We start from the raw sequence: 27,856 nt of genomic DNA on the forward strand, positions 1-27,856 counted from the left end.
ATGGCAGCTGACAGCGTCGATTTCGTGTTACGCTTCTGAAGCTGCCGCTAAACAAGGTAAACAGCGGCTATGGCTGAAGGCAACGGTTGTACGGTTTTACCTACGCGATGCAGCAGCCCTTCTATCGACAGCCAGCGTTATAATGACGACGGTCACCCGACAGCGTCGTCTGAGGAGCAGGTATGACGCCAATGACGCGACTTGTTTGATAAGATGTAGAATCTTGTTTTGTTTTGAAGGGGTGTAGAGTCTTGTTTTGATCGCCTTTCTTTGCTCTACTCGGCGATCTCATTTGTCGAAACTGTTACAGCCATCTCCTCTGTGAAATCCATAGACTTGTCTGTCTTTAGACGATGCTTGCGTATTCGAATTGCAGGCAGTATCTTTTCTCGGGTTACTGAGCCCGGGACGTGGCTGGACGATAACACATCGGTACTAACGTAGTTGTGCTACACTTTCAGAAAAAAGTGGAGAAGTCTGTTGACGGCTTCTTCAAGGCTACTCAAGCCGCGGTAAAGCTACACGAAGGGTAAGTCGTTACCACGCTTTGCTTTCCGTACTAAGAATTTAATATTGATGTTTCTTTGTTTTAGGATGTGACCGCTGTAAGAAAGCCCCACTTTGTTATCTTGTCAGCGTAAACAAGAGAGAACATTTGCCGAGGCCACAGATAGGCACTAAGATAGTGGGTTTTATTAAGTGACGTAACCTTACCGAATCCGTCAAGCTAATCGGGCCTTTGTGATTGAGGATTCATGATGTAACTGAAAGCGACATCCATGCCGATTTTAAGTATAATTTAGTCGCTCTTACGTAGAAGTTAGCATTAATAGATGAAGCTCATAACGTCGTTGGCAGCATCTCATTGCTATTTCAAATTATCATTCTGCGTGATGGCTGTCTAACTTTTGAAAATGTGTTGTTACCGAGGAATGCTGGACTTGAGGGCTGGCGCCAATGTTCTAATTGGTATATGCGTCCACCGGTCAACTTTGATTGCAGGTTCCCTCACCATGGGGCATTTGTTCACTTGGTTGTTCATTGTATTGCTACACCTACAGCGGCAAATTGTGCACTATGGTCTCCCGCAGCATTGCAGCTGCTGCCACATGCGGATCCAAAAGGACGGCCGAATGTCCTGACCCGCACCCCCCACGACCTATATTTTGTGAGCGTAGCGTCAGTGTACGTTGCGTGACAAACTTATAAAGTCCTTATTCCCAGCTGTTACTGTTGTTTTGCTCTGGAGAGACAAGAAAGGTTTAATCATTATTGAAGGAAACCCGCAAAAATAATTCTGTTCCCTTCATATCCAGCCAAAACTTGCACAGTGCTGCTGCATTATTGCTGTCTGTGTACACATAGGGAGATCAGTTGCGTCTGGGCCAACATAGAAGTAAGGTGGCATGCTCGAATGCCAACACTTGCTTAAAAAAGAAATGTGCTCTTACAATGCTCACTGGGATGCGAATAAATTTATTATGATTATTAACATCATTACAACTTCTACTACTATTTTGATAGCAATCATCTGTGAAGTCACCATCATCAATCACCATCTAAATGTCAGAACACCCCCTCCCATTGAGAAAAAAGTGGATGCGCACCCTATAAGCTATGGGGTTTTACGCGCCAAAACCACTTTCTGATTATGAGGCGCACCGTAGTGGAGGACTCCGGAAATTTCGACCAGCTGGGGATCTTTAACGTGCACCTAAATCTAAGTACACGAGTGTTTTCGCATTTCGCCCGCATCGAAATTCGGCCACCGTGGCCGGAATTCGATCCTGCAACCTCGTGCTCAGCAGCCCAACACCATAGCCACTGAGCAACCACGGCGGGTATGCGCACCCATCTGTTGCTGTTGCTGCAAATGATCTTCAGTTTAGTTTCATCTCAATCATTCTATTTTTTTCAGGTGCCCCCGTCTCCAAAGAGAACGTCATGTCGCCTTCCTTATGAAGGGACTGAGCCATTTGCCTCAGGCCTATCAGGTAAGGGATTTACCTGCTTTTCTTGCTCTGTTCCCTTTCTCCGTTTTCATTACCCTCTGTTTTCGATAATTTTTCATCAGTCCATTCTCTGGCATTGTTTTCATGACTTGACTGCATTAGTGAGCTCAAGGCAGGCTGTTGAGCATCTAAGGGAAGGAAGAAAAAAATACCACCCATATGAAAAATTAAGGGGCATTCCTGGAAAATAAAAAAAAATAAAGAAGGGCAGAACCCATGTCACAACGAATGTCGACAGTCATGTGATTGGCATGGAATCAATGTGCAGGCACACTGTATTGCCACCGGTGAAATGCATCATGTGTGAGGTGTGTGTGCAGCCAGGCTTCTCTTTTGCACATGGTACATGACGCACATGGCGCATGTCTAAATATTCATTCAGACAACATTGAATATATATCTTACATAGGTTCGATTCTGCCAAGAACCAGAGAAATGTTAAAAGGATTTCCTTTTTTTTTGTTTTTGAACAGTTGCACATACCTAGTGACTCAAGTTGGTGTCGAGGTGGTTCCTTGAAGTGCGGCGTATAACCTAGTGGGACACACCCAGCGACCAAAGTTGGCATGAAAGACGTTCATTGTAGAGCAACACATACCCATTGTCACATACTCGGTGACCAAAGTTGGGCCAGCAGCGGGTTTCGAACACAGTTCCCTCGGCACAGCATTCCCTCTACCCATTCAACCATTGACTACCCAGTGACCCAAATTGGCGGCAAAACGATTAAAGACATAGAAACAAACATTCCGGGAAGTGCATGAAGTATCCTAAGAATGCTAATGGCATTAAAATTCTGAGGTTTTACGTGCCAGAACCACGATCTGCCATGCCGATCCCTCAGCCTGTATTGAACCAACGGCCTCGAACTGAGCAGCACAACACCATAGTCAATAAGCTACAGCGATAGGTTTGCAGCACGCTTGAACTTTCTTGGCTATTGCATTGCCAAAAGTGGATGGTGTAGCTTTTCATTGATAATGCATGGCATTCTCATATGAGGCGTTATTTTCGGCACACATATATAGTTATCAATACAGCAACTAGTGCAGCTTCCATGCTTGCACAAACTGCACTGATTCAAAGTGATTGACATAGTTGAAACTTAAACTTAAATTGAATTGACTTTCATTCCTTTCAAGGAATTCTCAGTGTAAACGTCATTTCAAGATAGAATTGACATATCCTGACCTCAGTGGCTCACTGGTAATGGCGTTCTACTGCCGAAATGTGAGGCCGCAATCACTGCCAAGCAGTCACCAGTAAACATTAGGTGTACGTCAAACGATCCCACATAGTCAAAATTAACCGGAACCTTTCCACTTTAGTATCCCTCAAAACCTCTGTATTGCCTTGAGGTGCGAGACCCTGTCATTGAATTGGCATGGCATGAGCTCAGGCACATTGCTGCTATTACAATGCACTGTACTCAGATATCCTTCACTTGCATGAGACCTCGGTGCTGTTTGACGTCAGTTGTTGCTCTGCAAATCATTAGGTGCTGGCATGTAAGAATTGACAAAAAAAAGCTCATTTTTTTCCCAGGACCTTGATGCCAGCCGGCCCTGGTTATGCTACTGGATCCTGCACAGCTTAGAACTCCTAGAGGTCTCCCTCTACTCAGAAATGAAGTCCAGGTAATTGTTTTTCCTTTTTTATGTGGTTTGTCCTGTCATGGTGGAAGTCTTAAGTGCAAGTGCTTAGAATAGCCGCGCCACGAGGTGCAGATGTTGTACAGTCTCCGCCAGGGGGCCAAGGTGCTTACTAATAAAGTGCCCTATGCGAACACAAAGCTAGCAGTACATTATTCGCATCAGTCTTCAACTGTATTGTTCTAATGACATTTGTTCTTTTAATGGAACCTTTACTGGCTCCCTTGGAAAATTTCATTATACATTAGAAGCTGTAAAGTGCCACATAAAGAGCATTTTACAGCAATAATTTTTCAAATTGGTTCATTATTAGAGGAGATGTGAGAAATCGAAGTGTTGCGTTGCCATGCTGCCAGAAGGGGAGCTTCACTGCCGACATTGACACTCTCCTCCTTTGTCTCGACTAGCTTTTGCAAGTAAGATTCTTTCCCCACCTTCCCCCACACTGGAGCTAAGGGATTGAATCACATTTGTGTCACTAGCCCCACCTCCTTTCTTTTTCTTCTCTTCCTCTTATTGCAGTGCAATGTGCATCTGCATTCGGTAATTTACTGAATTTAAGTGCCATAATTGGTGAAGTAGCAGGTCTCATAAATACCTCATGTAGAGGTGTTTGTGGTCGGTGAAATCTTAAAATACTACATGCAAAGCGAGAGTTACCCTCAACCCAAATTTGCACGGCTTTAGATGCTGCATTTCACTTTCCCGTAATATAGGGTGGTTCCAACGTCGGCATGCTATGCTTGACAAGCCTGCTGAGCTTGTTGGCGGCCTTCTCGTGGCCTCCGCGATTGGGCGGCGCGTGATCCTTTCTCCAAGGCTACGGCATCACTGCTATGTTTACAACAGCTTCCGTGAGCTGGCTGTGTGCGCACCATGTGCTCGGCATGCTGATACATCGTTCCCATGATTGCTCATGGCTGTGTGATTACTAAGTGATACTTAAGATGGTTGTAAGGGATAATGTCATAGTTTCATGCATGACTGCTTGCACCTCATCATCGGGCGCTGTGCATATCGTCTTGTTCACCGGTTTCACGCTGCGCGTCTAAACAATGGCGAACTTTTCTGAAAAGAGGTGCTCAGGTGGAGAAATTGGCTTCATGCTTTGCAAGCCCAGATCTGCCTACAGCCTACAAAATTCTCCTCCTCGTCGGGCGAGCATCAAGCAACCATCCTGATAAAGTAGAGATCAAGCTAGCGTCATGCTAGCCTGGTGATGAGGTGCAAGCAGTCTTGTCGCTCATGGATGACGGCCTACAAAGGGCATGACAGTTGCGCTCTTCGACTGTTCAGTGTTCGCTTTTCTGCGTAAAATCAGCCAGAATCAATTACGCTGTAAAAGTTTGCGGCATCAACTTCTATGAGCTCCTGAAACAGAGCACTTCGTCTTTTATTGCAAACAATCCTGTGGCTCTATTGTTTAGAAATCTGATTTGCATAATTACTTGTCTAATTACTACATCGAATCATTTTGAAATGTTTACCGCTGTAGTACAAGTAGTCAAGAGGAAATTATTTAGTTCTCAGCTTCCCTAATTTTAGGGAACATTGAGTGCATTTTGTAAAAAGCTGAGTATACTATACATACATATCCACATACATACAATAAGGTATTATGAAATACCAATGCTGTTATAAATAATGATTTTCATAATGATATTTGATAAAGAAACATGAGCCGCGAGAAGAAGCCTGCATGTTTAGTGAAGAACATTATTCTAATAAGTTTGTTATCCTTGCTTTTGGGCAATAAACCCCATAATGTAATTTAGAATCTGGGTGCATTATTTCTGATGATTGTATACCTGCAAACTCTCGCGAATTACCATCTGTCATGTTTATTAATTCGACCTCATTCTACAATGTTACTTGTTTTTGCTGGATTTTTTTTAAGTTTAAAAATATAGCTTCTGTTAGTGAAAAGTTTCACTCATCATTTTGTGGCTATACCCTTGGGAATCTTCTTATTACGAAAGGACACCAGAGTGGTGTAGCTGCTTGGAGCAAGTTTATTCAGACAAGTTCCTGAGTCAGGCAAAATTGGTAATGGTCACAAATAGAGGAAAATTTTTTTAGACAAAAGGCAGAGAGGTTGGCCTGATGCAATAGTCCTGCTACTCTAATGACCTGCTATGCTGCTCAGCAACAGCAAAGTCACTGTGATCTAAAAAGCCTGTTGCTTTGCAGTTAGGGCTGTTCCAAGTTTGCTATTGCTTATGTGCTGGAACTAAATGTACCACATCGTTAATGAAGTGCATATGTACCTCACTAAAGGTGTGCTGGGAACATAAAACATCTTTTCTGTTCGTGTTTTCTGTTTCTTTCCATACAACTATAGCACCCCCTTTGCAACAATCCGCCATGTTTAACACTTGGGTGAACAAGGGATGCTCAATTATTAAGCAGTCGCAATGTTCATGACTTCCTTAGAGGTTTGTTGATCTAGAGACTGCACCGAGCATGTCTGTTCCTTCTGAAAGCATACAGTGAAAAGCAGATGTTTCAGTGGAGCCACAAATATAAAATGTGTGTTATATTTGTGTCTGCAGGGATTATAGTTTGGTACTTTCTGTGACACTGACACTCGTAGCTTACAACTCATAATGAAGAAGTTGTGTGTCATAAATCAAGGCGTTGACATCAGTTTTGTTCACAGCATTTAAAATGTGGTTCAGCAACAATCATGTCTTGTGCTTTATGTGACTTGGGTTTATGTTGAAAGTGCAGCTTCATACAAATAGATCGTTACAAATGCCCCGGCAGACTTTCTGTTCATGCTTTTCATAGATGATGCTTGTCACTGTGCACCTTAAGCCGAGTCCCAGCATGTTCCTTTAAACTTCTTCGACGACTCCTAGGGGCCGCCAAGATGCAACTTGAGAATCAGCTAAGGTACCATTAGCTGGAGCATAAAAATGTGCGAGTGTGAGTCGTGGCATAATGCCAATCAACAATCAGCAGTGGCACTTAAAACAAACTTTATTCTAGGTTCTTGGCTGCGTATGTGTCAATCACTAATCGATTTGCTTCCAACCACATGTCTTAGGGCTCTGACGTGCTAACAGGGGTCATGTACCAGTTGAAGTGTTAGGGCACTCACAACTTGTTGACCGACAGCACAAAGCAGTATTCTGTTCTGTTCATTGCAAACTTGCACAGCTAGCTTCTGGGAAAGGCTGCACTTATTTGCACAGGGCCATGAACTGCGTGTCACATTACTGGTATTCTCAAACTACAATTCTGGTAAAGTAAGATTTAGTTTAATTCTATCTGTCTTGACATTTGTCATGCTATGACATCATTTCAGCATCGCTGGCTTTTTGGGAAAGTGTCAACACCCTGAAGGAGGCTTCAGCGGTAAGTTTTAGTTTATTCGTCTCCAATGACTATTTTCCCTCATTGAAAATATGATGCAAGTTTTACTGTGTGCAGTCCTCATGTAAGTGGAGGCTTTACCACAGACCCTATTGAAATGCATATTGTGAATCGTTAAAATTTTCTCGCTAGAATGTGAAATGGATATAAATCACATTTGCTCAATATAAAGCAAAACAAAATGCTCTGGAGTGCTGGGAATGAATAAGGCCCCTAATTTCTATTCCTCACGAAAATTTTCAGCATTAGGAAAATTCCGTAAAATAGATGCATTAGGCTTTCAAATTTATAACTCCACAATAAAAACAAAGATCACAATAGACTCTTTTTGAAAAATTCCATAAAATAGAAGCATTAGGCTTTCAAATTTATAACTCCACAATAAAAACAAAGATCGCAATAAACTCTTTTCAAGAGCAACAGACTGGCTTCCTTACAGTGTCTTGTCGAAGATGTGCCAGTCTACATATGTTTACACTAGGGGGTCAAACCAAAATTGAATCGAAAACTGCATCTGAAACGAAATTTTAGCAGGAAGTGAACCCAAACCAATTTTCATAAAACATGCCTGAACCGAACCTCAACCAAAAAATATAAGTTACTGCTTCGGCACAAAATGGTTCAAGTATATAGGGTGCTCGTTAGACATTCAGTTCTTCGAAATATTTACTTCTTCAATTTGCACACCCCGCTAACAGATTGTTATGCCTCGTGCATTATGTTTGAGAAGGGGGATAGACCTAGGAAGAGACTCTCGTACTTCTGAGCTCAGCCGAAACTTTGTTTCGAGCGCACTGCAGAATCACCGTTTCTGTTGAAACTCCCAATTGTGCCATTATAGGTCGGTTTATTACTATTACTATGTAAACTGTAAAATTCACATGCCGGGATACACAGAGAGAAAGAATTATGGTTTTCTCAGGAAGTGAAAATAGGAGAACCAACAAGTTCATCAGTATGGCTTGTTGTAACAACAACACTGCAGTGGCTAATATGAATGCCATCATCATCTCAGTGGTCGTCTGCAACGCCACTTAGCAGCATGGCAAATGTGCTTTTTGTTGCTTGCCCTGTTTGTGCATTTGTTTGGCACCTCCAAGCAGAATAAAATGCTGTTCGATATTTCAGATTTTTCCCGGGGTGCAGTGTGCATGATTTGGACGTTTTTGGCCACGCTTAGTCAATGCAAGACTTTGGGCCACGGGCAGTTGTGTAATTAAGAATGTCGTGATATTCAGCACAAACTGTTGTTTATCATTCAGGAACACCAATGTCCTCACCTGCTTTTGTTTTAAAGAAAGCTGGAAACTGGGTGAGATGTCAATTGCAAGCTTCTTTCTTTGCTACAAACTAGATGTTTTTACTGTTAATTTATGTAATGCAATCTGAATGTGCATTGTCATTGACAAGGAAAAACGTGCACAAAGTGTACAAAGAAAAAAAATGGATCCAGCACAGAACCACGCAGCTGCTGTTCGCATTGTCGGCATCTCAACAAGTCTTCACTGCATCCTCAAGGCCAATTCTTATAGTTTCATTGAAGTACTGTAAGGAACAACAACAGTTCTTGCAGTCTACAGAGAAAAAGACGCTTACAAACACACACTTGGCTGAATGATTCTTAATTAGGAGGACCACAGTTGTTGCGCAGACAGTCGAGCTTCTGAGCAAATGTACCCAGAAGGTGTGTTATGCACAATAGTTACCGACCGTCAGTTAGGCAAGTATTGTCTTAGGCAGCCTATGAATTCCACGTCACGATTTAGACAAAGCACTTTATTTTGTTTATCCATGTCAGCATGTTTGGATTCCTTCAATATGATGCACGGAGCTGTGGTATTGCCTCCAGCCTTTTCACCAAGTTCTGCAAGTACACCTGGGACATGTCCTTCCTCTTTTTCATGACTTTTAATGTCATCATGCACCAGATGCGATCGTAGGGTGCGTGATCGCATCTGGTGTACATGTATCAAATAATGTGAACAAGCCTTTGTTGCCGAACAGACTCCATGAAACCTTTCATTTCACTTCTCTCTTTTTTTTTTTAGAAATTGCGAGTATTCCATATTCAGCGCAATACTCGACAGTCATCCTTATTTTTTTTCTCCCCGAGTATTTTTATTCGATTAGATCAGAAAATTTCACTATTCAGATGCCCATATTGATTTATACTTCGGCCATGAGCCAGATAGCCCCCCATTCTTTCCACCTCCGACAGAACCTGCGCATGACAAGTCAGTAGCACTGTGTGGTGTATTACCATCATAGGACAAGATAGTTTGCTGTGCCGAACTGGTTCCCGAACCGTTATAACATTTAATTTCTCCAAACCGGAACTGAACAGAATTGAAATTGGAGTTGGTTGAAGCCAAATCCAAACCGAACCCCGGTACTTTTTTCACCTTGACACCCTGGTTTATACAGTGGCGTATGTGTACTCCACCCGAGGGATTCACTTAGTGCAGTATGTTTGTAGTGTACGTGCTTGTACACTACATCTTGGCTTTACGTGCAGTGTGCGAACAGTGTTTTAACCCTTAAGCTGCTCTCTAAATGATGAGCTCTGCCATCATATTCCGGTAATCTGGATGTGCAAGAAAGACAACGTTACGCCTTCGAAAGGGGTCAGTTCAGTCACTTGCAGCTCTGGTATGCCTAAAAAGACAATCGATGTATCTTATTATCCCTCTGTGCTATACTGATACTTTCTCATCTGATATTGAAAAGTGATGGAAGTTATAGAGGTTACGCTTTCATAGTGGTTACCTAAGGAGAAAAAAAATGCCACCATCTACCCTTACCAACAAAGCCTTGTCATCATCTGTGCTCAGGTGGTCCTGGTCAGCAAGCCCACCTTGCTCCAACATATGCTGCGGTGAATGCGCTCAGCATACTGGGCACTAAAGAGGCTTACAAGGTCATTAATAGGTAAGAAGCAGGTTTTTGTTTCATGGTACTGACCACTTCAGAAAGAGATAATTTACAGAAGAGTCAAGGGAAGTCAGCTTGCAGTATCTTGCTCGGACCTGCAACTCTGCATTAGAAAAGAGCCTAGTGTCCAGCCTGGTGTCTTAAAATGTCTTACAAGGAGTGCTGACATGGCATTTGTGAGGTCATTCTTTTTTCTGGTAAATGAAAGGTACAAGCCCTCTAAACCCTGGAAAAATATTGGGCAGTGGTGAATCACCCTAAATAATTTAGTATAATGGTTATATCTGCAAAGAAATTTCAGTTTTGGCACCCAAGCCCGTAGATCATGACATTGTGATACTCCGGTTCACTCTGTTTCTGTGTTCATCCAAACTTGACTGCAGCCGTAAGAAATGAGCTCACCACTCTCATTTATCATTAATGAGCAGCAACATCAAACATAGCTTTATTGCTACACGGGTTAACATTCGGGTTAAAATGCTGCGTATCACACATCATGGCTGCAATGGGCACAGGCCTCTAAGAGCTGTTGCCTGAAAGCTGTTGGGTAGTTTGACCCACTCAGTGTGTGCGTTCAGTAGCGTAAACTTGACTCTATGACATCTAAGAACATTGTAAACAAGCTCGGAGAATGTGGGGTCTCGGGCACTCTAGGAACAAAGGACGCAGTACACAGTAGTGTGAAGAAGTGAAAGAGCATTTATTCCACTTTTTGTACAATAAGCCAGCTAGCTGAATTACACAACAAATGGAATATGCTGGTGAAATAGGCTGAAAAATCCAAGAAGTTCTGCTCACGACATAAAGATGCCATGTGAAAAATTTTTAGGACTCTTAAGTTTCGCCTTTAAAAGTGGAATGCGATAGCATTCAAAGATCCCTGACTGCTTCTCACACTTCCAGGTAACTGCAGCTTATGCAACTGTAATGTTTACCGGGAAACGCTGGTGCCGAACGCTATGCACCAGGGCAAATTTTCTGGTAGAAAAGCAGCTTCTTTCAACTGCCTGCTGACAGCTTCTCAGTGATGTCACGTGGTGCTCCCTAGCATTTATTCAATTACTTATTTCCTTATACTTGTAAAGGCCCCCTAGCGTCCCGTTGTCGTAGCTTAGTGGTTATGGCATTGCGCTGCTGAGTGGGGGGCTCAATCCTGTCTGTGGCAGCTATACTTTGACAAGGGTGAAATGCGAAAATTCTCGTGTATTAATAGATTTCGGTGCACGGTCGAGAACCCCAGAGGATCAAAATTATTTCAGAGCCCCCCACCACAACGTTCCTTACAGTCAGATCGTAGTTGCCATTGGCTGTATTACTTCAATGCACCCTGTGCCTAGTCGGGCAGAATCTCATGAAAGTGATCGGATTCCCGAAAGTGGTCGCTCGAGAATACTGCCCCACCTGACCTCATTGTTACAAGCAGCGCATGCAATGTGTAAAAACAGTGTGGTTGCAAATACATTGGCCACCTCCGTGTTACCAGCGCTAATACTTCAGGGTGACGTGCTTTGCCTGCAGGAACACGCTGTACAGTTTTCTGCGGCGAATGAAGCAGCCCAACGGCTCCTTCATCATGCACGACGGAGGAGAGGCTGATGTCAGGTAAGCGTTGTTAAGCGCTTGTTCATAATCATCCACCTGATAGGTGCTCGACCTCACCCCCTGGCCCACCTCCATGGCCTTGTCCCTTGACACAGTGAATACCATCCTGTTAGCGTGCATCGAGTCAGTTTATCGTCGGAATTTTCTGTTTGCCAACCAAGCTGACATGATTTCAGTGAAAAAAAAAGAACAAATCCAGTATTGCAGATACAGAAAGTGTGTACGGTAGACTTCCATTAATTTGACTCCAGTTAATTTGATTTTTCAGTTAATTCGATCCAGACCGAAGGTCTCGGCTGGGGCCTATGAATCTAAACTTTCGTTAATTCGATTCTAAAATTGGCCTTTGCCGAATAATTCGAGCTTGGAACAGTTAGCATGCAGACGCCTGAACTCTATGGTGATCTAATTAGCAACCCCTGTAGTCTCTGCAGAGCTTAGGGCTCAGTGAATGCATTCAACGCATGTCATGGTCTCCCGTCGAAAACGCCTATTTTCGTCTTGCGGAAAATAGGCGTTGCCCTAGGAGTATTTGCAAGCAAATCACAATGTCTGGTACGGTATTTACCCCATTATAACGCACACCTTGTTTCTTTCTTTTTCTCTTTTTTTTGTGTGTGTTTTTCTTTTAAAGGAAAATGTGCCAAAGGTCGCGTTCGCAGCGTTCGGGTGCTTTGCCGCATAACACATCTGTGTTGTGGCGAAGCTGTATTTAAAAACCTGTCGCTACTGTGCAACACGTATTAGGCCCTTGCCCATTTTTCTTGCTAAAAAATCGGGTGCACGTTAGCTTTCTACTTAGCTTAGGAGCTTTAATGTGATCTCTACAGCATCTTCCTACTTTGGAGACACAGAAAGTGGGCACGTGTGTGATCCGGGTGCGTGTAAGAATCTGGTAAATAAGGCCAAATGAATAGACAGTGTGTTCATGCATTTTTTTTTATCTTGTTTAATTTGACCCGCCGAATAATTCTATCAGTTTCGTAGTTCCGTCAGGGTCGTATTAATGGAACTCTACTGTATATGGAAAGTTGCAAATGCAAAATACGAACAGTGTTGCTTGAATATTACCATTGTGCATTTATCTGAACATATGTTATATGCAACACAATTATTACTTTCATCTTTCTACCATGTAGTGTGATGTATGTTTTTTTTTTTCCTTTTTACAGTGAAGCTGTATATGGTTAGGTTGTGAAAATTCTTGCGTCCGTCTATCGAGTCGGTCATAGTCTACCCACCAATCGTTCTGCTTTGTTTTCTTTTGACGTAGACATTGTCCTAGCAACGTTATCAGCAATTACACTTTGGACTTGCTATAAGCAGGATGTGCATAGTTCACTCTGAAGAAAAAGAACATGCCCCCAAAGAGCGCCGACGTGAACAACAGCACAAATGGGCGCGAAAGCGGCAGGAAGCTGCTGCCACAAAACAAGCAGCAGCCGACGGGTCAAGACCATCGAGTAGCTGCTTTCTTACTTACGAAGAAGTAGACATGCAGATAGCTCAGGCGAGCGTACGCCAACCATTCTATGCCGCAAGTGTCATTTCAGTGCCATTGATAGGTAGAGCAACAGCTTATTCCGTACAAGGCATGGGTAATTGCGTAATGCTCTTTTGAAGGCCTGGTCACTTGCTTTTTAATACGGAGCCCTTTGTCCAAAGCGTCTGAACACAATGAGCTCTGCATGGCTTTGCTCCGCATTCCTTGGCTTAGCGTTTCGCATCATTTGTTTTTCAAAGGGGGGCATCACATGTCATCTGTAACAACAACCTATTGTGTATTGTATCTTCTGGACTGTAGATGAGAGGCAACCAAGTTTAAACATGGAAGCGTTCATTGAAGGCCCAGTGACTCAAAGCAAAGAAATAAAAACACAGTAATTGCTCCAAGACTGCAGTAAACAAGGCGAAATTGCTTAACCTTCTGCGTCGAACAGCCGCAATCCCCCAGCGCCATCGTTCTTGCTCGTGAAGCAGCACCGGAGACTTATAGAAGTGTGTTCCTGGTGAGTTTTTGTTCGTGTTGGAGCAGCCAACTATTCAGGAGTTGTTTCTAGGCATTGCTGAAAGCTGACAGAAGCGTTAAATCACTAACAACTCTAACATGACAACACGCGCATAGAAGCTGACGGAAACAGTGCTCGCTCGAACCCGTCTACGCTTCACAGCCTTGGTGACAGGCGGTGTTGTCGGCATTTTGCACATAGCATATACGGCCGTTGAAGTGTGGGCCACGGATGCCAAGCACAAGCGTTGTGCCCGCCAGGACCCAATGTACTGCGAGTTGGAAAACGCAAGGCGTTGACGTGGCTACAATCCATCAGAATGTTCCCCCGGCATGACGGCGAGGTTTGAGCAGGAGTTTCTGGCCAACCCATTTGGCACCACGTGTGTGGTGTCTGATCAGCTATAGCTTGAGGGGGCTTGACCACCATCGGCGGCGTGCCTGATCAACATCAGTGTGAATATGTGGTGGTGGCGTTGCGGCGTGATTTGCACTCGGGGTCCTGACGGGCACAACGCTTGCGCTTGGCATCCGCAGCCCGCTCCTCGTCGGTCGTATTCGCCCGCCGTCGCCGCACGTATTCTCGCTGCTGCTGCCGCCGACGCTCCAGACTCCAGACTCTGTACTTCTTTGTCCACAAAGCTATGGTCACTGTGGTAACAAATGAGACAAAATAAAAGACGATAACAACCACGAAGTTACGCGTATGTGTCTTTATTCAATCAATATAGCAATAACTATATAAGTCAATATAGCTGTCATAGTATCACAATACAGCTTCACTGGTTATCCTTCTTCACAGAGTGGAAGGGCACTAAGTCTTTTTTTTTTTCTCTCTTCTTTATCTTGTGCTCAGTTTTGTGGTTTTGACACTTTGTTAGACACTTGTTTGCCTTTACGTCGATCTCCTTCACAACAATATTTTCGGTGTCAAAATGAACTTGAGTTGACGCTATGGACTTGTTGGAGAACTTTTCTCTTCAGCTTGAATTAGTATTTGCCTTGAGTGTACCTTAAGAGACAACAGCACATGTTGTTTTGTCAGGATGGAAGCTTTCACACAGCGTTGCTTTTTGCCCTCTCCCTGGGTAACAATTTCATTACTTTTTGGATAAGTTTAAGGTATACTTGAATGTTTTTTCAGGGGTGCCTACTGTGCTCTGTCCGTGGCCAAACTAACAAACACTTTCACACCATCACTATTCGAAGGAACGGCAGAATGGGTTGTCAAGTGAGTGCTCATAAGTTTCTGAATGAGTATCCACGTGCATGTTTTATTTATTTAATTTTTTGCTCCTTAAGCTTTGCAACTTTGTCAGTGTTAAAAGGTTTACATTTTTGCAGTTCTCAGTGTTTATACTGCGTTTCATACCTACACTGCAACACCATGGAACGTGTATTGACTCTGTACTGCCTACATCCACTAAGAAATAGCAGTCTATCATATGTTGAAAGAATGTTCAAAGGTTAGATAATTTGAGCTAGTATTAACATTATACGTTACAATAGTTGTACACTAAATAAGTAAATGATTTCTAATTATGTTCTGTTGTTTTTGTGCTTGCTTGCTTTTCCTGCTCTGTTCTTTTTGCCAGAATTGCATTACTGCTTTCAATTGCACCGGGGACGTCTCAGCAAGCATTCCTCTTGTCTCTTTAGACGTTGGTTTCTGCAGCTTCACCTTATAAAACAAATAGTATTCAATCTAAGCTTGACCTGTTTTACAAAGTTCACGTATGGAACACATCAGAGGGTTCAAAAGGCATGACAAGGCACCCGAACACAAGTTTGACTAAGGAACCCAGAAGCACCGTGCTGTCTGCAGTACATAGCAGTGCAGCTGCAAGACATCCTTGATGCACACAGTAGGGTGAGAATGGTGGTCTTATCGTAGCTCGACTTGGAGGCAATGCAAGTTCGATACTGCTGACAGGCAGCAAAGACTGTTCGTTAAATAACCATGGCCTGCCACATGCTTCATAGTGCTACATACACATATTCTTACAAAACTCTATTATGACATTTAAAAGACATTGCAGAAAGTTCACTTGGGGCTACATTAAGGCCCGTAAAAGCAAAAAGAAAATATTACCCACATAGTATGTTGAACCCCAGTCATTTTGATTCAGAGTTGGATGTCAAAACCACTTGACCTCGAAACTTGCAGAGTGATACATTATGACGACAGAACTTCCATAGTTTCTGCAGCATCGAAACCAAAATATGAAATGAAGTACAGTTATGGCTATTGTGTAAGGTGCTCCCACGGAGATGGTTTCACATTATTCTTTCATGACAAATTTTAAGGATGCTAGCTGAAGGCAGTAATTTTTTAGATGTATGGGATGCATGTTGTATGTTGTGAAATTGCTGCAGTGACCACCACTTGATTTAGACCCATGATGGCATTGTATAAATGGGGGCCTGATTGTTAGCCATGTTATCTGATTCAGCAACTTGTTACTGCACTGTCACTGAGTAGCATTTTCTTTACCAGGCACAAATTAATCTAATCGAGAATCTCACTTTTCATGCTTTCAGTAGGCAAGTGCACTATAAATGAACAGGGTGACAAGGACAAAGTGCTCTCCTCTCATACATTCAGAAGTATGCCTTTCCAGAATGACCTATGCTATATTGCATCTCTTCACTTTGTTGCCATCACCGGCCTTCCTGCCAGCATTCCAATTGACCATGTGACAGTGTCTCTTGTTCTCGACTGTTCATCTCTTATCTGAAAACCTGTAAGATGCTTGCATATGTGACGCAGTAGCAGCCATTCGAGCTTTCTTGCATAGAATTTTTTGTTCTTTGTAGGTGCCAAACATACGAAGGGGGCTTCGGTGGTGTGCCAGGCATGGAGGCCCATGGTGGTTACACATTTTGCGGTTTTGCTGCTCTGGTTTTTCTCAAGAGGGAGACGCTCTGCAACATGAACAAACTCCTGGCAAGTTCATCGTACACAAATTTGTTATTCCATAGACATACACATATGAATAACACAAGTGTGGCAAACATCTGAAAGATGGCGGCATTTTATTTATTAGGACAAAGGCCTGTCATACTTTAGAAATGCTCATGTCCACATATGCATAGCCGAGCTTTCATGCTGTTAGAAAGCAACACTTGTGGGTGGAACATCCGTTAAGCCACAGAAATTACAAAGAGCACATTCACACATGTGCATGCACACAACCGTACGCACACACATGTATGCGACAAGCATGCGTGCAAATACATCAATGCGCACACAACTGGCGCACTGGCCTCCGAATTTGTCATCATGATTTAGGGAAAGAAATTTACTATTTGGCTAATCTCGTCATGTTGGGTTTGTTTAACATGGCCTAGGGTGCTGTAGTATTGCCGTTAACTCCTTTGAGCACAACAGTCTACTACATACACCTAATGACTTGCTGTTCCTCTGTTTCCTCACTACCGTTTTCGTGGTGCACTACATTTGGTAGCCTTTCAATCAATTCTCATTTACAAGCTTATATTTAGACGTGCTATGTAGTTGTAGTACATGTTTCAGATAACATAAATGAGTTTCTGTTTCTGCTTTTGCCCAGCGGACTCTGTGCAAAGTTTATATATTGCAGTTTGTTTAGAAATTGCAAATGCAGTAGACTTCCATTCATTCAATTTTTCAGTTAATTCGATCAGGACCAAAAGTTTCCAGCCAGTGCCCGCACGTTTCTATGGACCCATACTTTCCCTATTTTGATCCTAAAATTGGTTATCACCGGATAATTCAAACTTGATCAGACGGAATGCACATGCGTGACCATTACGGTGAAGCCTAATAGTGAACCCTCTACTGGCAGCATGGCTCGGTGGAGCATAGGAAATGGAAAATGCATTGAACGCATGTCATCTAACGTCGAAAGTACCTATTTTTGGCCTGCTCAGGAATATCTTCAAGCAATAACCTTAACTCATAATGCCCCATTGTGGCATTTACCAGATTCCGATACACGACATTTTTTTTACCCAGGAATTTTGAGCCTAAAATTGCCTGCGTGGGGCAGTCTGATACAAAATCAGAACCGTGTTTGCAACGTTTGTATGTTTTACTGCATAACATGACTATTGTGGCAAAGCGGACTTTATAAAACCAGCTGCCATTGTGAAACACCCTTCCCCATTATTCTTACTAAAAAATAATTTGCGTGTTGGATTTCTACTTTGTTTAGGAGCTTTAATGTCATTTCTACATTAGTTTTCTACTTTGGGCCTATAGAAAGCATGCGCGTGCTTGATTCGTCAGCTTATTAACATTGGACAAACACTGTCAAATAAATCGGCGCTGCATTTTGGCGTTCTTTCTGCACCTTGTTTAATTTGACCTGCCAGGTAATTGAATTTTGTTGGTCCCATCAGGGTTGACTCAACAGAAGTCGACTGTACTCGATTCAATATTGAAGGTAGTTTTTCTCTAATGTTCGTACTCAACTAGATTAGAAAATTTCGCAAAAAGGTGTACAAAATACCAATACCTTTCTAATTTAGCCAGTTATTGTGCTTGTTCATCTGGAATTGAAAAAATGTATGTGAGGTTGTTTATCTCTTACATTAATCAATGACCTGAAAAATCAATGAAAAAGATCTCGTCAGAAAAAGTAAGTTTTCGTCAACACACATGTAAATATTGAAAGCAATTATCCGAACAGAGGATAATGAAAGGAATCAAAAGCACAAAACAATCTGTATCGAGCAAAAAAAATGCAGGAGGCGTTGCCTGGACCACAACAACTCGTCTTTGGCAAAATTGGTACAATCAGCTAGGACAAGTACAACTCACGCTTAGTAGTTAAAGGGTCGACGGAATCAAAGTTGCCTCGATGGCCACCGCATCTTAATTTCATCCTCACGTCCTGTCCTCTGGGCCACGCCCGAACCTGCAGCGGTGGCTGGTGAACCGCCAGATGCGCTTCGAGGGTGGCTTCCAGGGCCGGACCAACAAGCTGGTGGACGGCTGCTACTCCTTCTGGCAGGGGGGCGTCTTCCCGCTCCTGCACAAGGTGCTCTTCTCGCTGGGCAACGAATGCCTGAGCATGGAAAGCTGGATGTTTGACCAGGACGCCCTCCAGGAGTACATACTCATCTGCTGCCAGGAGCCTGCCGGCGGCCTCATCGACAAGCCCGGAAAGTGAGCCTGATTTGCATGTCTAGCTTGCGATGCGCATTTGCAGCACGTTGGAGTGAGTTGACACCTGTGAAGTGGGGATGTTATTATTACGATTGTTAGGGCGATTAGCATTCTTTGGGAACTTCACCCAGTGTGCGATAGGGTGGCCTGTATCTAACCACTTTCGCGCCCACTCGCGTCACTGGGTATGTGACTCTAGGTATTTTGCGGCTCTTCAATACAAAAAATGCCTTTAAAATTTCTCCTGTGCTAAGCAAAATCTAACCCAAGTCATATTGCTACACGCATGTGGTATTTGATTCTTTGAACGAGGCGCATGGGCGCCATCACTCGAGAAAAGAGGAGGAAGAACGATCTGGGCTCGCGCTGTAAAATCTAACTGGTCAGCGCTGCTACCGCTGTTGTAAATATAACCTGTAAATAGTTGCTCGTCTTACTGACTCATCCTTCGCGTAACAATATATATTCAGACGTGTGCCACGCATGGGCTTTGTGGGGACGCTGCTAGATGGTGCAGCGTGTTCAGAGGGAAGTTCTAAAGGGGATCGTGGCTGCAATAAATGCCTCAACATGGTGACAACACTGTGTTTCAATGCTAATTGTGTTACTGTCGACAGTCTGTGTGAGATAGGTTCGACCGGAATTTTCTCATTATTATTATTATTGTTATTATTCGATTCAAAAACATGTATACAATTGACAGAGAGGCCACCACAGTATGGCCACCGCATGGGACGTAACACCTGCCTATTCTTTAGGGAAGAAATAGAATGGAACCATTGAAGAGTGAAGACAAAGAAAAGAAGGCAACAAACGAGAAACTAAAGAACTACATCACTGTTGACTGAAGGCTTAAGCAAAACAACAAAGAATGGAGTATGCCAGTACAAACACAACAAATAACCACCGCTCATACAAATTACAAAAGAATTAAAAAAAAAAAGAAAAGAAAGGTCTCATCATTTACACAAGCACAGAAGCTGGAATGAACTTTTTTACACATGGCATTTTGTTAAAAGCGGCGATTTCCAAAAGGAGCCATAGTAACATGGGGACATGCATTCCAGAAATGTGTTAGCTCGTGTAACGCGCATTGAGACAAAGCCACCCTTTGTTCCAGTGGTGCAGTTCTGCTTTACACCAGCAAGCAGCTGCTTGTCTTTCGGTTAACATCACAGGATACAGTCATAGACCCAAGGAGCTGCTGCCTTGTGGAGCAGGCTGTTGCGCCAATGAAATCTATAAATTATCGTCATCATTACTGTAAAGTAGCATTCATGCCTGTCTTTGTGGCTCCATATTAATGTAAAGAAAAGAGAGCACAGTGTTCTTTGCTCCAAGAGGTTCTATGCAAATTTCCTGCTTCGGCCTGCATACTGAGTCCAGTGCTATACCATTTAAAGTTATCTAATCTGAACTGCTTGCACAACAAGCGGGGTCTATCAGGAATACAGAAATCAGCAAATAATGGAATGTTTCCATTAAAGCAATTTCGTTACTAGGAAGATTTACTGTACTATCTAGAATCAAGGTATTCAGTTTGAGAATTTTCTATTCTGTTAGTTTCAATACTGGCTTGTGGTGGAATATGTGCGCTTGTTACGACTATTGGAGCCTGTTTGTCATTAAAAATTACTCATGCAACAGAACAGTTTCACCAGCCAGTTCTCGCGCCAAAGGGAGGCCAAGAATGAACTGTTGCGAACATTTACAGTTTGCCCATTCATAAGCCGGCCAGTGTAGTGAGTTTCAGGATGAAATCTTTTTCTTTATTTACATGTATTGAACGAACTATGATTTCCTACCTTTCCTCTTTGTGTTTATTTTTGCATTTTCAGCAGCGACGAAATGTTTGGCGTTTGATTCAGTATACTCGAAGCAGTCATTCTTCTAATGCTATTCGTAGTTGATTTGAAGGTTTCGTTATGCAAGCACTTCTACTAAAGTGAGAAGCTCTTGCTCTTTGAAAGGCCCCGGGACTACTACCACACCTGCTACCTGCTGAGCGGGCTGAGCGTTGCACAACACTTTGGCGGGGGAATCTTGGGCAGCAGTCGAGTCCTCGGAGACCCCAAGAACGAGCTTGTAAGTTTGGTTCGCACATCCTTTCTTTTTTTCCGCTCAAGTGCGTGTTAGTTAAATCGGCCTTCTAACGTTTTAACAGCGTCTCCTACTGACAATAAGCGGAACAGAGCAGCAAGAAGCGTATAAGCACAAAGAATTGGGCATTTGTAAACACAAAGAAGTTCGTGTGACAAATGAATTAATAGATTCTTCTTCTTCGTATATTGCACATTGCAGTTTCGCAATAAGCGGTTCAAACATTAAAGAAACGTCACGAGTACATCTAAACATCAATGGGGTAGCAATACAAGCCTAATATATAAGAAGCATGAGGATGGCGTCGAAGACTCATTAATGAAAATGACGTAGACTGCATAGTCATGACACACAACAAAGCACTCCCGAACAAAACACAGCTTTTTATGCGTCACAATGTACAGGAGGTAACTAATGAATGCACTGCACTATCAGCTGATGCTGTGCTTAAAGTACCTAGATGATTCACTTTTAGCTTAAAGAACATAAGTGACAATAACCTATATTTCTACTTTGTTATCACTAATGCACACTGTTCTTGCTTTTAGCCTTAAGTACATTTATCGAAATGTGTTGACACAGACTTGTGTCACTAAAGAAAAAGAAGATGAGTGTCAAAAAAAAATTCAGTTCAGGACCAAGTGGGGACACATCATCTTCAATGATAGCCTGTGAACACAGTGGCAGCATTATGTCACTTGGTTTGAGGAGGTCCAGCTGTGGCTTGTCGAATGTCTCCAGAGAGCAGCATTCTTCAGCTTTATTTAATGTGACATTTTCTATTGACATTTAATGTGACATTTTTACGAATGGCCGCCATAGCTGCTTAGTGGCCATGTTGTTTTGTGGTTGCTTGATTTCTGTCGATCAGCATCGAATTTCAAAAGCGCTCCTCTACTGAGCATTGAGTTCACAATAAAGAAGCCCAGCTTGTCAAAACCGATCTATAATGTCTCTTATTGTTGCACTGGTGCTTTGTAATGTTTAACCCAGTCAATCAACTGATCAATCAACATTTTTTACAGAATGGAGATTGGGCTGTGCTTTTAAATTAGGGCAAAGAAATTAGATGCCCAGAAACATTCATCAGGGTCTTTACAAATAGCTCATGCACATTTGTTGTTGTTAGAACTGAATTGCATAATGATGCCTTCATACTCTATGAAAATGGTCGGCATGCTCAGTTTCATTATTCAAAAGTGCATTGGTCTGCTGTAGCATAGCCCAATGGTTCTCTGGCTTCCGTTTCACTCTTGGGTCAGCAGGGGGCTTCATGTCACCTGCAGTGTAAGCCTTTCGAAACGGACACCAGCTGTTCCAAAGTCAAGTTGCTGCAACATGCAATGTCGTCGAATGCATGACGTCAACATAGCGTCTACCTAGCAGAAACATAGTATCTACATATTGTTATGATATCTATATTAAGGTAACATCACGTAATGTCAACGCAACATAAGCATCAACGTCGAAGAAGCTTTGTGTCTACTGACTTCCATAGCGCATGAACTCTGCATAATTTTCTTTCTTTCTTTTCTTTCCTCTCTCTTTACGTCAGTGCACAATCCATCCACTGTACAACATCGGCATGGAAAATGCTGTGGAAGCCCTCAAGTACTTCAACTTACAGCCCGTGCCCGAGGACAGCGAAAACTCCTGAGCCCTGCCTCACAGCTGTAGAACAAGCCAAGTTACTTTTGCAAATTTCCAGGAAGCTGACGTGGAAGGAAGAGAGTGACGGTCCGCCAGAAGCGACCGGGATTTCAGTGACCAACTGCCGCCAAGTAGTCTTTCAGGCATCGGCTGTTACCTGGAGCAGTGAGACCGTTGTCTTTTCACGTAGAGGAACTCGAGATGCTCTTGTGTACTCCGTTGATGCTACAGTGGTGTGACAAGTCCACACTTCGGTCTAGCTTGGCAAAGCCTTGTTACCTCAGTTTGACTGGTGTGCATCTTGAGGTGGCCTGCTCGGCGTGATATACTAACGGCTGAAAATATTTATGAAAGCAAGTTTTGGCAGAAAGAGCAAAAATTTGATACTGCCTTAAGGCAAGTTGTATCAGCGTACAGCCGGTCAGGCATCTGGCGCTGACTGACGTGGAAGGAAGTTAAAGCAAGAGACCACAACCTTGAAAGAGCGATCCTTTACACTCTAAAAATTGTTGCACCCTTTGGGGTGTATATTTGCCACACAACAATAATCATCATCTGTCTTGCCCGCATTTCCTTTCTTTAACGTGGCGAGCCCGGTAATTTCCAGTAACGAACGGCATATGCGTTATCATCATGACATAGCATTCCCGACAGGAAAGTAACGAGCGCAGCATTTTCAAGAAAGGAAATGCAGGCAAGACAGATGACGATTATTGTTGTGTGGCAAATATACACTCCAAAAGGTGTAAACTTTTCTTAGAGTGTATTCCGGAAAAAAGTTTTATATCTCTGGCAGCGAACGTGGTGTAATCCGAAGTGGCTGCCCATGCCAACATTGTTGCTTGACTAAGAAGGTGGCATTTGCTAGCTGGTAGGATTTTCTTTGCAGGACTAGGACGTCTTAGCCAGGGTGGTCAATCTTGCACTGTGCTCACAAAAAAGGATCTAGTGCAGGCTTGCCTGCTGCGAGTTGGAATTGTATGTTAGCAGCCACATTCAATGAGCACGTCTACAATAGTGCACAGCTGGTGGTGGCTTTACCTCAGTGTGAGGAAGCTTGCTCAAAGGATTTTGAGAGTCATCCGTTGAGGCCTGTGTTTACACACTCGCACATACACGTGCGAGCGTAGTTGTGGCTTGCACCTTCCATTGGCAAGGTGCGTCGGTGTTTTGTTCGGAGAAAATTTATTTTCGACCCAGCTACGATGCTCCGTAAACTTTTGCAGCCGGTAGCACGCTGCTTGCGAATGCGAATTCTTGGAAAAGTGTGATTGCAATTATGTTTCTTGTATTTCTTTTTGCGTTGGCTTTCTGGAGAGGGCCGTACCTGTTTATCGGCTTTCATGTTTTGAGGGCCCAAGTTTGTGTGGCACATTACACATTTTACTACGTTTATTGTGTTAAGCTGTATAGCGTGAGGAATTGGAAATTATGGTGATCAAATCACCTACGAAGAGCAGGAAATCAATCTGGGTTTATCCAGGACTGTATGCTCACAGGACGAAATTATTCAGCATTGACTTTTTTACATAGTAAAGACAGAATGATGATAGTGTTCAAAGGCAGGTAAAAGGTGCAGTGGACAACAATGATTCACAGGTTTCACTGGTGAAATTGACGTTTGTGTAGGTGCAGCTTGTACAGGGCAGTGGTAGTCTTGTGCCTGACATAATTTAATGATTTGTTCTTATCTAATAAATCCGGAGAACTTGCTCATGTCTAGTGTTGAACAGCTGAGGCAACAAAAGTCTCTCGAGGTTACTTAAAACAGTCTCCAATTTTTACTGTCAACTTTGACCTTTCAGTTAACTTCTAGCTAATGCCTCGGATGCTGGGTAGAAAGAAAATATTGTGGCTGGAGTTATTTTTGGCAGCTGATCATGACATGTCTGTTCTTCAAGCACATGTTTTACGTAGTACTATTTCTTGAGTTGAACATCGTGGAAAACGTTCCCTCTTTCTCTTTTAACCTTCCTTCTTTTTAAATGTTTTGAATGTTTTTGCAGAATCATTGTGTTCCATGTTACCTTCAGGCAGTTACAAATGGTATTTGGAAATGGCTCACCATAGGTTGAAGATGTAAACTAGCTGATAAGTGTACACTCACAAAAAAAGGAGATTGTGTTTTTCAATGTCTCTTTTGTAAAAAAACACATTGATGCATCATCATTGTTTGCCTTAAATATTACCTGACCAAGTTATTGTTGAGCTGATGGTAGTTTGTGCAGGGCAACATGTAATTTCCATTCCTGTTTCTGTTACAAAATTTACGTACCTATTGATGCAGATCGTGCGCACCTGTCTTGTAAGAAAAAAAGAACGCCATCTTCAAACGTCCTTGCGGAGGCTGTAAAAAGTGGTTGCAGCACATTTTGGTTCAGCTGCAGCATTTTTACGAGAATTTTGTGCTCCCGCTTAGGAACCTAGGCTTGCAGTTTTTGACTCTCAAGTAGGACCAGTTTGAAATTGCCAATTCATTGACTGCGCAGTTTTAGTTCTGAGACTCTCCTTCAGTGCAGCCTTTGTTGTAAGTATGCGGACCACTGCACTAGTGACGAGAGCTATTGGGTAGCTTTCCAAATAGGTCGCTTGTGTCGATCCCTAACACTAGAAATTTCTGGGGGATGAGGGCAAAGTCCTCTTCTACTTTTCAGGCGTTAAGGTGCTGGTAGACCCCACTTGCAAACCAAAGTTAGCGCCAGTACTTAGAAGGATGACAGAATGAGCTAGTTGATATCCCGTCTAGTTGCTGGAACGCATAACACGGACCAGAGAACAGGACAACGATGAACGCAGAGTATGGTGTTTGTATGTTGCCAGCCGGTCCACTGCTTCGTGCTGTGCGCCCCTACAACTTATTTAGTGCAGGTCACTCGCTGTATAGCCTCTAGTCTTGGCAAGAGAGATATACAGTTGAACCTCATTGTAACAGTCACACCTGACACGAAAATATCTTCGCTATATCCAATATTTGTTATATGCATATGTTTACTACCTACTGATAAGAAAATTTTTTTACTTTGTTATATGCGATAATTCATTATGTCCATGTTTGTTATAACAAGGTTCGACTGTGTGCGAGTACAATTTTATAGAGCCCACTGCTCTCGAGATTTTAGGTTTTGCAAGTCATGATGGCACTGCAAGCTTTTTTTTTTTCTTTTTTACTTGATGTTTATTTGAGGAGGTAGCATTAGACGGTAGGGAATATGAGGAGAAAGGAAAGCAGCATGGGCCATTTTCCCCCTTTGCCTTCAAGACAAGTTTGTTTCAGCAGGCCCTGCTTTACTGAGGCTTATAATGATGCATGTTTACAGTGTGTTCCATTATGAAAGAGAATGCCTAGTTGGCGGTCAAAAAATGCTTACAGTAAAAAGTGCTGGTAGTGATGTCACTTGAAGGTACCAGCATGCTGTCATTGTCATTGTGTGCGAAAAGTGTGCTCTCCATTTTCTTCGGCATCAAAGTGAGGACAATTAAGCCTCAAAATGTCCCCCTTCATTTTGGAACATCTTGGTCTTCGAAGTCGAGGCTTCTGCAAGAACAGTACTACAAGGCTCTGCCTGGTTTGCCACTTTCATGGTGTACAAAAGTATTTTTCCCTTGCCAAAGATCTATGCACATTGCATATCCTTTAAAGCAATGTGTTTACAAAACGCAATGGCTTGCTGATGAAGTGGTAGCTCTTTTGATTGTCCTGATAGAAAGACGAGTTCTTAGGAGGATGAAACTTAAGCTTTGTAATTTGAAAACGTTGTCAGCTGTAGTTAACTTCACTGGTTCTGAGGACTAGGGTCAGTCAAATAATGACTACAGTAAGCATAGAAATTGTATAGGTGTATTGCGCAAACAGCAGATGAAATCTTTTTAGTTGGATTCTGTGATAGAATCGTGCTTAATTTTCCCAATTAAGTTGATGAAATGTACGGTTATATGGTGAACACATATAGGTAATTTGAGGTGGTAGAAAATTCGGCGCTTATTGTTTTGTGTCAGGTGTGGTCTTGTGGCAACATAGTAAAAATAAGGTCGCCTTGCTTAGTCCTGAAAGCAAGCCCTGATTTTTGTCTTTACGAAATCCATTGTTTCCTCCAAAGCCATTGTAGCAATGGCTTTGGTCATACTTTTCACCTGCACTGATTTTCCTGGTTTATATTTTGCACCTAAGAAGCGATGCTAGTGGAGTCATTGTGACATTGCAGACTTCGAAATAGTTGAGCCTCAATATAACGAAATTGCAATCTGTGCAAAGTTGTGTTCGTTATATCCAATATTCATTGTGAAAGAATGAAAAGTGGCGCCAACAAATTTACAGTCAGCACCGTGCAACAGAATTACGGTCATTAGTGCTTCATTATATACAACACTTCATTGCATCGAGGTTCGACTGTTGTATTTTCTAGTGTTCTGACTTTCGAGCAGGACACATTCTTAAAACTTATAAGATCCAGTCCTTGCTAAGTTTAGCGGGTAACTCAACATTCTTTTATTAGAAGATAAATAGTTCCAAAATGTCACTGTTATAGACTGTGGCATCATGAGAGCTATTGCAAGCTTTTGTTTTTGCATTGTTTCCAGCCTACCAAGCCTCTTATTGCAAGACTGCTATCTACCTCTCTAGCTTAATTTTACATGTCTCTTTTTCTGACCCTTTTATCTCTGAAGTGCGGTAGGGGGAGAGGGGGGAAGCCCTTATAGCCGCACACTGGTGGAGCAAGATAAGCCTTATTCTCAGGACTATAGGCACAACCGCGCACTGTCTGTTCCTTTCTTCTATAATATATAGTGTTTGTTACCCAGTGATATTGGTGAGAAATTTTTTTTGATTTACCTTGTTACATTCATAATTCATTATATTCATGCTTGTTATATTGAGGTTCGACAATGTATTGGGAGTCTGATTTTATGGAGGTCACTGACCTTGGTTTCTTTAGGCAGTGCAGGTTGCAGTCAGTAGACGTTCGCCATAGTAGCAGTGGCTTCACTGAAGGGCTGCCTTCTATTGTTGCTCGTTTCAAACTTTTACAGTTCGACTGCAGCCACTGAATGCTGAAGGTGCTGTTCCCACGCATTTGAGAGCTGTTTACAGTGCGACGTTGTATGCAGCAAAGTTTATATTTGCTGCAAAGTGGTTCATGCTTGTCATCACTTGGTTGTGCCACTTTTGTTTTCCCGCAGTGGAGGATTGGCCATATTTAAGGAGTCTTAAAACTGGTACAGTTACGGCGGCTTACCACGAGACTACAGTTTATTTTGCCCTTGCGAATAGTTCTCTGCGGTGCTGCAGCCATCGAGCCTTGCTGTTCTGTTGTTAAAATTCATGTTCTCTCAGTCTCTCTATCTTGAGAATAAATGTTTCAACTAAAGAGGC

The 27,856-nt window shown here is 42.7% G+C and overlaps 1 protein-coding gene across 1 annotated transcript; it reads left to right on the forward strand.

Moving 5' to 3' along the window:
* Nucleotides 1-27,856, forward strand: Fntb (Farnesyl transferase beta subunit). Its single transcript, XM_050181509.3, has 12 exons — nt 1-180; nt 462-529; nt 1,919-1,994; nt 3,558-3,649; nt 6,975-7,024; nt 9,874-9,970; nt 11,492-11,575; nt 14,728-14,814; nt 16,401-16,530; nt 18,491-18,735; nt 20,706-20,820; nt 22,391-27,856. The coding sequence occupies exons 1-12, from the start codon at nt 70-72 to the stop codon at nt 22,490-22,492; spliced, it is 1,257 nt and encodes a 418-aa protein (XP_050037466.2). The 5' UTR covers nt 1-69; the 3' UTR covers nt 22,493-27,856.

This window comes from Dermacentor andersoni, chromosome 7 (assembly GCF_023375885.2).
Source record: "Dermacentor andersoni chromosome 7, qqDerAnde1_hic_scaffold, whole genome shotgun sequence".
In the NCBI taxonomy this organism is placed as follows: Eukaryota; Metazoa; Arthropoda; class Arachnida; order Ixodida; family Ixodidae; genus Dermacentor; species Dermacentor andersoni.